Source organism: Nicotiana tabacum, chromosome 16 (assembly GCF_000715075.1).
Source record: "Nicotiana tabacum cultivar K326 chromosome 16, ASM71507v2, whole genome shotgun sequence".
NCBI classification, from domain to species: Eukaryota; Viridiplantae; Streptophyta; class Magnoliopsida; order Solanales; family Solanaceae; genus Nicotiana; species Nicotiana tabacum.
Genome location: NC_134095.1, coordinates 18,776,180 through 18,788,568, shown reverse-complemented (window position 1 = coordinate 18,788,568; position 12,389 = coordinate 18,776,180). Strand labels below are relative to the sequence as shown.

At 35.2% G+C, this 12,389-nt stretch overlaps 1 protein-coding gene across 1 annotated transcript; it reads right to left on the bottom strand.

Moving 5' to 3' along the window:
* Positions 1-478: 478 nt before the first annotated feature.
* LOC107766356 (QWRF motif-containing protein 2) lies at positions 479-9,038 on the bottom strand. Its single transcript, XM_016585127.2, has 6 exons — positions 7,284-9,038; positions 6,150-6,269; positions 5,455-5,571; positions 5,248-5,337; positions 1,018-1,125; positions 479-866 (listed from the first exon to the last, which is right to left on the bottom strand). The coding sequence occupies exons 1-6, from the start codon at positions 8,739-8,741 to the stop codon at positions 792-794; spliced, it is 1,968 nt and encodes a 655-aa protein (XP_016440613.2). The 5' UTR covers positions 8,742-9,038; the 3' UTR covers positions 479-791.
* Positions 9,039-12,389: the final 3,351 nt, after the last annotated feature.

Sequence of the window (12,389 nt, the reverse complement as noted above, 5' to 3'; positions counted from 1 at the left end):
CATAGAATTAAAATCCTGGATCCGCCTATACTAATTCCAATACTATTTCTAGGGCAACCTCATGAAAACAAGCTGGTACAAGCTGGCGGCTACCCAGGAAAAGTGGACTCTTTTTCCTAAACACACTTATTTTTATTAACCACTACTTGATAATGCCATAAATTAAAGTAACCATTCACATTTAAGTGTCTGCACTTGCAAAATATCTTATCATTTGAATATTCTAGTGATGTGACTACCGATTGGGTGGTTAGAAGATTAGATACGGAAAACGTAAAGCATAAATGAAAGATTTCTGCAAATTTCACAAGGCTTGATATGTATGCATTTTAATAAAGAACTAATCCATATGTAATTTAATTTATTAAACGCTCGTAATTTAGTTTTCTTTTGAACAAATTACCTTATTTTATTACATCCGTTAAACGCTGGTTCTACAATTCCTTGTATGAAAAGTTTCAAAAGTTACCAACGCGTGTGCAAAGATCTTGCATTTATTACTTCATCCAACTTATCATTGAAGGGATTACTTTTAAAGATGGAAGTATATATACATCTATAAATGTTCCTGAAGCTAAAAACCGAAGATATAAGCGCTGCTATGAAACATAAAAGCAGCAATTTCCTACTCACGATGCATACAAAAATGCAATTACTGCAGCATTCCACAAGCCTGAATCAGGTAACTCTAGCTATAAAAGAAACCAATTTGTCATATCACCATCACTTGGGTTAAAGAAGTGCTTCCTTTGATGTTAGTGTTTCCGTTAAGCAGTCAAAAAAGATCAGCTTTACACTTCTGTTGTTGAGCAAGAAACCGCGTCTTTTAATTGTAATAAATGTGTCCTCAGGCTACATTCCTTCACCTGTTTTACAAACTTTTTTCAGTTTAGAATAGATTGTTTGATATGAAGTATGACTCAAGCACATTATTCGACTCAAGGGCAACATAGAAATGATCATTTCTCAAATGGTTTTCCTTCAAAAGCTTTAGGTATAAAGGAAATTCATCTTTACCTGTAGAGCAGTCAGTGATGACAAGAGATCGTTACAATGGTCAAGTAAAGCACGCTCGTTACCCACTACATCTGCAAGCTCATATACCATAGAATCCACCTGCTCTACCTGTGCACATATATAATTAACCTTGTTAAAGCAATCCGAGGGATGTGCACCGACAAACTAGAAGGAAGTTTGGACTATTAACTGAGAAGATAAGTTGAACACTAGGCAAACTATGATCAGAATCCTTGAGAAATGAACAGATTATAAGAAAAGCAGGTTTGATATTCAAGCGCTAAGATTTTTGCTTTACTGATCCAGAAATGAGAATGAAAATTCCAGCTGCAAGCACTAAGGATGAATATTCGTACTCTCTTTCAAAAAATGACTAAACGAGAACGTTACAACAGATACCTCATCTGACAAAGTTATAGGACAAGTAATGAACCACAACCAGTTACTAACAATGTCACAGCAAAACAATTTGTTGAGATTGGGAGCTGCATTTTTGCAGCTTGTGAATAGGTAAAATGTCATTTCCTGGTAGTGTAATGCCCGGTCTATTTCAATAGTGTCATTTCCTGGTAGTGTAATGCCCGGTCTATTTCAATAGTGTCATTCTAGCTAAACTCAGCTGTATCAGCATTTAACAAATCACGTAAATGAATTTCAACAAAGAACACATTTGTAAAAAACCATCGAGATCACTCCTAAACTCAACGATAGAGATGTTCTCTTTTTCGAGAATGAACGATAGAGATGCTCTCTAAGAAAGTACAGCTGCAAAAAAAAAAAAAAAAAAAAAAAAACAGAGACCAGAAAGGTTGTAAAGAAAAATTAATGCTGGAATTAGTCCCACCTCATATCATTCAACCATGTATGAGAAAAGCAACAATATCATGCACCAGGATGTTTTGCAAAACAACTCTACCAAAGAGAGGACAAAAAATGATGCTTATTTTAGGGATTTACGCAAATGAATTCCACCAAAGTGGGGAAAGAAAAATGATGCATTTTGGCAAAAAGGGAGAGGTGCAGCTGTGTGGAATAATGACTCGAAGAAATGGAAAGAAGGGACTCAAGCAAATCGAATACGGGACTAGGATAGTTAACTGTGGAAGTATTTGTTTGCTGAAGAATAACGGAAACAACTCAATTTTGCACTCAAACTCACATTTGAGTTACTTCAACTTTCACTCGAAAAGCTATACACTATTTTGGATGTTTCTCCATTTTGTTTTATCTGTTAGTATTTATTTACATATTTTTATGTGTTTTTGTGGTTTCTACAGAAATAATGACTAAATAAAATTAGAGAACTCTTGAGAATTGAAAAAACTTATATCATCCATAGCGTTTCTGTCTTCCCTCAATCCACTGTCATTCTTTATGCATGGCTTTTTGCCTGCTTCAGATGGTATGCTTTTTTACTCAATTTTACTTAAATTTGTCATTTCAATTACCTCTGAGACAGAGATACGCATCTAAAATCAAGATCATGACCATCTAACTAACCCTATGACAGTTTGACTAAGTTGGGTAGAGTTTTGTATTTTGTTTACAGACTCCACCTCGTTTGGGATTAAGGCTTAGTTGTTGGTTGATTGATTGTGTTCTCGATATTTTCTACAGCTCACAACAAGTCTATCACAAACATTTGACGGTTAAGTTGAATTCATAATGTGAATCAAAGATCAAGGCTGGTCAATCACAATCCTCTCTTTTGTGAATTCGTCAGTCATTACAGCATAAGTTAAATAAACCTAAAACAATAGCATTGAAAAGAAGTAGCATGATCACACAGGAAGACACTAGAGGCCGAAATCTAAATGAGAATGGGTGTGAGAAAACACCACAAACTTTGCAAGTGCGCCAATGTTTAAAAGGAGGTGGAGCGAGACAAGAGTTTTATCTAATATACCAGAGACTGAGAGAAAGGGCATAAGCCCCATGAATTTTACATTTAGATATTTTATAAATTACAAAAAAATTCAAAGACCATAAAAATTGTAGAAATTTTAAAAGAATTGTAGAATAAATTTTATATATATATATCACACAAAATTGGAGGGAAAATGCTAGTTTCTTTAGCAAAGTTTCACAAACAGTAAATCTTTCTTATCAAATACTAATTTCATTTCTTTAAAGATTCTTTAGATTCTTCTTTGATCAGTAAAATTTATTGAGATGATTTGACCAAAATGAATTGTACAACCAATTTAGGACCATACTAGACAAAATAGTCTGTTGTCACTTGTCAGTGATCCACCTAGCTCGAATTGCAGGTGGGACTTATCAAGAAAGTATTTCATTCCAAATTCAAATCCAATTAATTCAACTCAAAAGATAACTATGTTATCTTCACTTTTTTTTGTAACACTTCCTGATAAAATTACCTTCCAAATAAAGCTACAAGCCTACACTTAAACGACACTTCTCATTGACTATCTCAGATGTTAAAAACAGAAAAAATTTCTCAAAGGCTTGAAGGAGAGTTTGTTGTAGCCACCTCCACTCGCTTCTTACTCAGTTCTAATTGCCTTTCTCCATAGCTAGTTGGTATTACCTTCCTTTATCCATCTCCAATCACTTCTTACTCAGTTTTAATTGCCTTTCTCTATAGATAGTTAATACTACCTTCCTTTATCCATAGGACTTCCTGATAAAATTAACTTCCACTAAAGCTACTAGCCTACACTCAGACGGCCCTTCTTATTGACTCTCTAGGGATAAAACAGAAAAAAGTCTCTCAAAGGCCTGAGGAAAGTTTGTTGTTGTCATCTCCAATCGCTTCATACTCAGTTTTAATTGTCTTTCTCCATAGCTAGTCAATATACGTAACCAAGGTCCTCCCACGAAGACTTCTTTTCTTCAGTTTTGCTTCTGTTTCTTCCTTCACTTACACTCTCAAATCTTTTGCCTTCTTCCTTATCATAACAATCAACCTTTTATCTCTCACCCAAACCTCATCCCATCTGGCACTGAGGTTAATATTTCCAGATTTTAAACTGATGGTTCCGAGCATCACATCGTTCTTGAGGCATGAGGTGCACTGGTGGCGTATGCCCAAGTGATGGGGAAGTACCTAACTCACTTGTCTCAGGATGTTCTGCCAACGAGGCGCCTTAGGACACGCTTAAACACCTTCCAAAACAGTGGTAAAGGTCCCGCTTTTCTACAAACAATTTAGCGCTCATTCTTCATTTAATGCATTTCTGCAACAAAATAAGCAGTACCGCATATTGTTTAGGAACACTTTCACATGTTGAAACAGATTCTCCATGGTTGAGGCAACAAACTTTTTCCTTTGTTAGGGAATATTTGCAGGACTATTAAGAACATCTTTTTAATTATGGCGGTGTACGGATCAACTTGCACACCTTAACGATTTCCCCCCGTTCCTATATCTCCCACCTGTACATATATCGGGTAACTCTTCCCACCAAAACTTTTGCATATGGAAAGACGTCACCAGCTTTTTGGCTTTGAAACCTGGTCTACATGATCTTTATTCCGACTTCCTCGACTTCTAGGTCCCAACCTTAGTTGTCAGGACTTCTAACAAGATTGCACAAACTTAAGCTAAAAAAGAAATGATAGCAAGCATCTCTCTGCGTGCTTTCTTTCCCCGGCTTCTTAAGTCTTGTGCTAAAAAATATAGATAAACTTCAAGGGGGAAAAGAGGAAAAAAATAAAGGAAAAAGAAGATAAAACACCAAACTAAACAAAACTTTAAAAGTAATTTGAAATTGTTCTACTAAGACCTATTATTATCGCGCACCTCGGTTTTATCATCTTTTACTGGTTTTAAATGCTTGCTAAGCATGCAGTTGACCAGTATAGATATTCTTTATGCATTAGAATACCACATTCTCATCGCAGATAAGACACACCCTAGTAAAAATAGGTGGCTATGCAAATTGGGAGAGTTCACAGCCTCCTTCCCCTTCCCCTCACCCCCTTGAAAACAGATAGATCATATTTTACTGATTTTAAATGCTTCCTAAGCAAGTTAGAACACAAGAAAGCATGCAGTTGACCAATGAAGATATTCTTTATGCATTAGAGTACCACTTTCGCATTGCAGATAAGACACATCCTAGTAAAAATAGGTGGCTATGCAAATTGGGAGAGTTCACAGCCTTCCTTCCCCTCACCCCCTTGAAAACAGATACTAGTCCACTGGCCATAACCAGAAAGAACCCCGAGCATTAACATTTGATCATTCAAAGAAAGAATAATAACCTTTGGAAGCAAAGAACACATTGAGGATCCCATTGCCTGCATCACATCAACGGCTGAAGAAATAGCATCTTTCACATTTTGAACTTCTGCCTGCAGATAATAGAAGCGAAAACCATTATTCCTGAAACACTAATACCAATAGGTAAAAGAATGCATCCAGAATTTGCATAAAAGATCATTTCAATTAGAATGAAAAGGAAAAAGTACCCTAGCTCCTTCCACAACAGGGAGACGAATAGTGCTGGCTTCCAGAGCACATATAGCCCCTGACAAGGCATTGCGATGATCTCCATCAATCATACTCCAATTATCCAAACATGGCCCCTGAATTTTACATAAAAGAGAAAGTGATAACAAGTGAAGGTTGAAGTTTATTTATAAACAAAAAATAAACGAATCAAGTAAACAATATAAAAGGTAGTATACGAAATCAAACAAAGTATATATACTTTTCATTTCACACCAAATAAAAAATTATCAGCCAACTCAGGCCAACTTAGGCAGCAAGTACACCTCAGGCGCATGATGAACACCAATATGAGATATAACAGGGCGCATAACAAATGTAATTGGCAGACGTTTTTCCTTCAACAATATATTTTCCACTAGTTACAGCAAATCAACCAAGCATTATGCATTAACTCCAATAATTTCCATGTCATTGCCCCCTCCCCAAACCCCTGGGCCTTCAGTTTTCTTCCTACATAGCAAGTTAACTTTTATTCTCTTCATCTTTGTTTCTTGTTTTTCCTTTTCAAATGCATACATGACTTTGTGGATCTACAAGCAAGAAGTGGTTATCTCATCGATGTATGTGTATCTAAAAGCATCTTTTTGATATCTATCTATATATCTGAAAATAATTTGGTGTAAAGAGAAAAAGAACTGAAAAGAGGGCTTACTTGTCCTTTGAGGACGGCATATAGCTTCATATTTTGCCGCAACAGCAGCAGCTGATTTCTTTTGGACTTAACAGAATGCCGCAATTTTAAAGTAGTCAACCATGCATTGTACAGGTTCCTCTGGTAAAAAGAAAATTTCACATTAGTGACACCAAATCTTCACAGATTCTAATCTAAACCACAGCTGAGTTTCTGTTTACACTGTAAATTCTTGGGTAGAAGAAACTTACACTAATGCGGGTTGATTTGTATATTAAACTTAACTTGATAAATAACTGTTGCTACACATTTTACAGTTTTCATTCTAAAATTTGAAGTTTGGTTTTTCACATTGTTAAGAATGATACATGATTTTATTACATTTACATGGAGTATGAAAGTAAGTGAATAAGTTTAAGAAGAAATTACTGTCTTAGGCTTTGATTCATCATACGCAAAACATGTCTGCTTAGCAATTAAAGTTCCAAGTAAAAAAGAACAACACATATCATGTATTTATTAAGTATTGGAGTTTATACCGGTATATTTAACTATTCCCCTGGCTTAAATCATCAAATTAGACAAAACCCTGAATAGGAACTAATCCTCAAGTATAGAATGTTATAGATCAGAAAGAAGGATATATTTGTTATCCCGTTCAATCACGCACTTTGAACAGTATAACCCCACCACCGCTGGTTGAGGTATTTCTATATCTACTTGAAAACTGAGACAGAAAAGCGAATCTCCTAAGTTTTAGTCTAATGCTATTTCTCAATGCACTTCATCTAAACCGTGAACTGAATTCCTCATATACTCTCCTTATTTAATTTGATCCGAGATAATCCTTCACCATTAATGGCAAATTTTCATCTCTCTAATTACTCTTTACTCTACCAGTATCGGAATTAATGAGCTAAATTAGGTGGAATGGCTATAGACCATAAATCCAATCCCAACTAATTTGGAGTTGAGCCATAGTTGATAGATTGATTTCATTTCCATGAATAACACTCATTACAAAGGTTCACAACTGGTAATAAAATCCAAGATGATGATTCCGGTTCTTTGTAAATTGTTGAACAAAAAACAAATTGTATATGAACTTGTCATCAGCAAAATTTAGAGAATGAAAAGCATGTTAAAAAGTTTTACCTCCGCTGTTGTTGTCTGTGCCTCTAGTGCAGCTTCTGCTCGCGCATTGACGAATCGCCATTGAAGGTGACGATTATATAGAAGTCTTAATTCATGTGCATCAACTATCCGATTCTCTCCTGCCCTCCCTCTTCTTGCATCAGCAGCAAAACTCAAAATTGAGGGCATGATGCATGAGTTATTAGATATTGAACCCATAATACCATTTCTTGTTCTTGTAGGACTTGGCATCCTTCGTAAAGGAGATGTCAATGCCTTATTTGGTGACGCTGGTCTTAGACCCCCTCGAAGAGGAGAAGATAAACCTTTAGAAGCTGGGACACCCCGAGGTGATGTTATGGGGCTATCAATCAGTAACTTCTTATTACCAATTTGCTTTGAAGGAGCCATTGTTTTCAATGTACCATTTTTCTCCACAGAAGAACCAAGTTCTGGCCCTCGTCGGATCCTGTTGTTAGTCTCTTGCCAAAACCTAGCAGGCACAACTATACCTCGTGGACCTCCTCGCCCTTGAGTCACAATTGGACCATCATGGACACCTGTAGTACTCCCTGAAGAGACACTTTCACTATCTGAAGCCAATGCATCAACAGATATAGCTGATCCATAAGCTGACTTCATATCAATCTCATCATTAACACTTTGAGGTTTCAATTTACTTTCAATTCTAGCTCTGTGATATATGTCAATTACCGATTTCATCGATGACTTAATGACACTTTCAGATCCAAATTTTGGCTTGTCAATAGTACCACAATCCATGCTTCGTGTAAGAAAACTTGAATTCAGTGACTTTGACCTCCCCGGCCACCTATGCTGATCACTCGGCTTTACATTTTCAGTCCGATCTCCTCTCACCGGCGTAACTAACTCTGCAGCTGCCGCAATTTTCCGCCTCTCCGGCGTGATAAACTCCGCCGTGATTTTCCTCCTCTCCGGCGTACCCTTCCTTACAGTACTACCAAAATTGTTCGTCGCAGGAGCAGGTTTTGCTTTACGGACAGGTATAGATAATGACTCACCTTGAAACGATACGGATAAGCTCCTACTGGAATTCAATAGCTGCTTTGCCGCAGTAGACGTCTCTGTTGATACAGGCGTCACCGGCCGTCTCCGGTCCACTGATTGGGACCGTTTAATCGAACCGGAATCCCGAACTGGCGTCGCAACCGGTCGAACCGTCCTAGTCAGCATCGGCGACTGACTCCGCAATGAGGCAACGGATTTTGACGACGAAGAGTAAGTAGTCGAAGTATTATTCGACGACGTCGTTGAGACGGAAGATGAAGAAGAAGTCGAAAGGTACCGGGAACTAACCTCTTTGGCTTTCGGTCTTCTAGAACGTCCATTATTCTCAGCTTCTGAAGGCAACAATGGCGGCCTTTTCGGATTCTGATAACTCGAACAATTCGACGTAACCTTAGGATTTAGCTTCGTTGTTGATACTGCAGCTACCATTGCTACTCTCACACAATCTTCACATCTCTCCGGAAACTTTTCATTTCACTATCTTAAAACCCTAATTCTCCAAAAATTCAGCTGAATTTATAGAGTAATCAGTGAAAACTACGAAGATCAAGCGGAAAATTATGTATATTAATGCGTGTATTTATGTGTAGAGATTATTACATTGGTAGTTTTTAGAGAGAGAAAGATTATCGGAAAATATGACCGTTACGAACGTCCGGCGAAAATATACGCGGAGGAGAGAGAGAAAGTGGGGCCTGAAGAAAGATTTGCGAGCATAACTGTCGTACTACTGTAGTGCGTTTTCCAAGTGATAAAAAAGGAAACGCATTGAGAACTTGTACTTCTATGCTTTATGGGTTGTACCCTGACAGTTGATTATGATACTTTAATGACAAGATTAGGTAAAAATATATGATTGCTTAATAACTTATCTTAGTATTTTATTATTGTTTTAACAGTAATTTTTATTTTGTTTATTTATTAATTATTTCAGAGAATACCCAAGCGTGGAGCTTAAAGCAGGTATATGGAATTACGGGATCATAAAATGCCAATATCATGCTGATTAATTAAATCATAATTATTACTTACAGCACAAATCATGTCTCTTCTAATGGAATTTACCTACATTAATATGTGCGATAGTTTTGGATCAATCCAAGCGTTGTATTACAGATACATACTCGTCTTATTCGTATACAAAATTCAGAAATGTTTTGGTAAACCTTTTTAAGTTGCCAATTGCAATATTAGAAGTTGTCTTAATATACTTCTAATAATGTATTATATAGTTGCTGTAAATATTTTTTTTTTTTGTTTGTAAATTTACATTTACTTACAGGACTTTAACCAGAAATTAAAGCAATAAATTAATACCCTGCAGAATATACTAGCACTGGACACTTTGGTAGTTGCCATCGCATGCATTAATTAAATCAAGTCTTCAACATTAGCTTGACCCATTGCAACCAGAAGTTTTTGGGTTCAGGATTTTAGTAATTTTAAATTAATAATTTGAATGTATTAAGTAAATTTTTTAAGACTAATATAGAGTTGTACCAAAATTATTGGGTTCGACCGAATTCGCGCTTTGATCTCTAGCTCCACCCCCGATTGCAACTATGACCAGCGAAAAGTGTAGAAAGAACGATTATAGTATTTTTCGTCTTTTTTCTTTGTTTAATTTCTAGAATTAATAATTTATAGCTATAGTTTTCGTAAGGTGAGCTAATTTATACAATTGCCTATACATGTAATCAATGGTTACCCAACTCAACTAACACACCCACCCCACACTTGACCTCCACTCTGCTTGGTATTTATTTTTAAGGAGAACATTTATATTCATTTTGTATTTTTCTCTATTTGGTGACCTGTTTATACCTACTTGCATGTTTATTGGGATTTATACGTGAAGTACAACGGAAAAGTAGTTAATTATAGCTTTACAAATTATAATACCGGATGTTAGGGTTTCTTTTTAAGCTGTGTGCTTATTGATATCTTGTGACATCGTTTCAACATAACAAATAACACTTTAAATACATAAATACAGAGTATCACTCGCAATAATTCATCTATAATAATGTGTAATGTGAAATTTAAAGCAAATATATTTAAAAAAAAATTCTAATATCATTATATATATATGCAACGTTTAAGCAAAAAATTTTATAATGGTGGATCCGCACATGGTGACAATAATTTTATACTCCCTCCATTTCACTTTATGTGAACCTTTTCGGAATATGAGGGTCAAACTGATTAATTTTTATGTAAATTCATATATACAATTTTGATTTTTTCTGAAATAAAACTTACAACAACAATAATAACCTAGTAAAATTTCACTAGTGGGATCTGAGGAGGGTAGTGTATATGCAGACCTTACTCCTTACCCGAAGGAGCAGAGAGGTTGTTTCCGAAAGACTCTCGGCTCAAGAACTACGTATTTATAAAACTTACATATTTAAAAACTACATAAAAGTATTGTATAAGTTGCAATAGTTAATAATTTAAAATATTAAAAAAGTATATACAAAAAATGTGGTCAATATTTATTTTTGTTTCATTCGCCAAATAGTAATAGATTCGTATAAAGTGAAACAGATAAAATATAAATGGGGTGTAATTCTACGTCTCAACAAATATTTTTGAAAAGTTTGCTCTTCATACACCAATTATATAATATGTTTGAGTATCTTTTTCTTTATTACGAATATTTCGAGGGCCATGACAAAGTCTAGAGAGAAGTGAACAAAGATGGGAACATAAGAACGAAGAGTCTCCAACTAACTTAGAAAAGGAATTAACTGATTAAATTAAGCAAAGTCATTAACTTCAACAATAGCTAAAGCCAAACAAACTTTCATCGACAAACAAACTTCCCTTGAAATTGAAAAAGATGGCTTTATTCAAAACCCCTTTGAGTTCTATTAACTCTTTTACCCTTTTTGTTTTCATCTTAAGCCACCTTTAATAATTTATTGCAACTTCATAAGCTAGCTAGCTACCCTTATTACCTAAATAACCTTACCAAATCTTGTATCTTCTCAAGCTTAATTTAACATCCTAATTACTTATTTATTTTTATCATTTTCTTGAATTTAATCTACTCGCAACATGTAAACAGTCAGGACAGTAATTGGCACGTTGATCCAAAAAGATTCAACCATAGACCTAATCGGATATTGTTAGTCCACGTGCAAATTAAAATAAATTACTATCAAAAGTTGTGATGGGATGAATAGAATTCATTTACCTTACTTTGTTAGAGGTATCAGGTTCGAGTCTTAAAAATAAAAAATTCAAATAAGTAGCGCTTACCTAATTCCTCTTATGTGGCACTAGCTGGGTTCCCAAAGTGAGTTCGGACACCTAGCGAGAAACCAATAAAAAAAAGTTGAATCTTGTTACTTATTCTTATTGAGAAAGAGAAGAATCTAAAAATTTGATTACTTGAAATGCATGGAATAAATGTTTAATAAACTAAGTATCCTAATGTTCTTCAAAAGTGGTAGTTAAGGAATGAATGCATTGTTTATGAATGCACGTTTTGAATTTGGACAAAGATAATTACGATTTGGTGGTATCTTTTGCCACCACGAGAGACTACTTGATAATTACACTTTGCCCAACCATCTCTAGCTTCCTTTATATTCCTTAGTAATTGTTGATCATATATTACTTACTAGTTAAGAAAAAGTAATTAAGGAATGTTTGCAGTAATTAAAGATCCAATGCAAATAAGAGGTCCCCAATATGAAAAACAAGACCATATTATTGGCACTACCACATGCATTATATACTTTATGCCTTCGCCAGCAAGAAACCTCTACTAAAACTTTCACTTTTTATGTGTTGTAGAATCATTTATAAAGTGAAGCCACTTCATTATCTTTTTTCCTTTTCTAGAGTTTGTTTTTCAGACAAGGGATTTTTTTAGAAAATTTTGAAAAGACACAATTCATCAATGTCTATTCAATAATTGCAAGTAAAAGAGAAGAAATTCAAGTAGTGAAGGAACAGAAGATAAATATTGTGTAGTCCTAGTGAGGAGTATTATGATGATAACAATAAGCTTTTCACAAAGTAATCATCATATGTTTAATAATCATTTTTCTTCAGAGAGAAATG

Coding starts and splice junctions, on each gene's coding strand:
- LOC107766356 (XM_016585127.2), bottom strand. CDS start 8,741: ATGGTAGCTGCAGTATCAACAACGAAGCTAAATCCTAAGGTTACGTCG. Junction 5,572..6,149: donor ATGCCGTCCTCAAAGGACAA/GTAAGCCCTCTT, acceptor TGTAAAATTCAG/GGGCCATGTTTGGATAATTG. Junction 1,126..5,247: donor TGTGTTCTTTGCTTCCAAAG/GTTATTATTCTT, acceptor ATATGTGCACAG/GTAGAGCAGGTGGATTCTAT.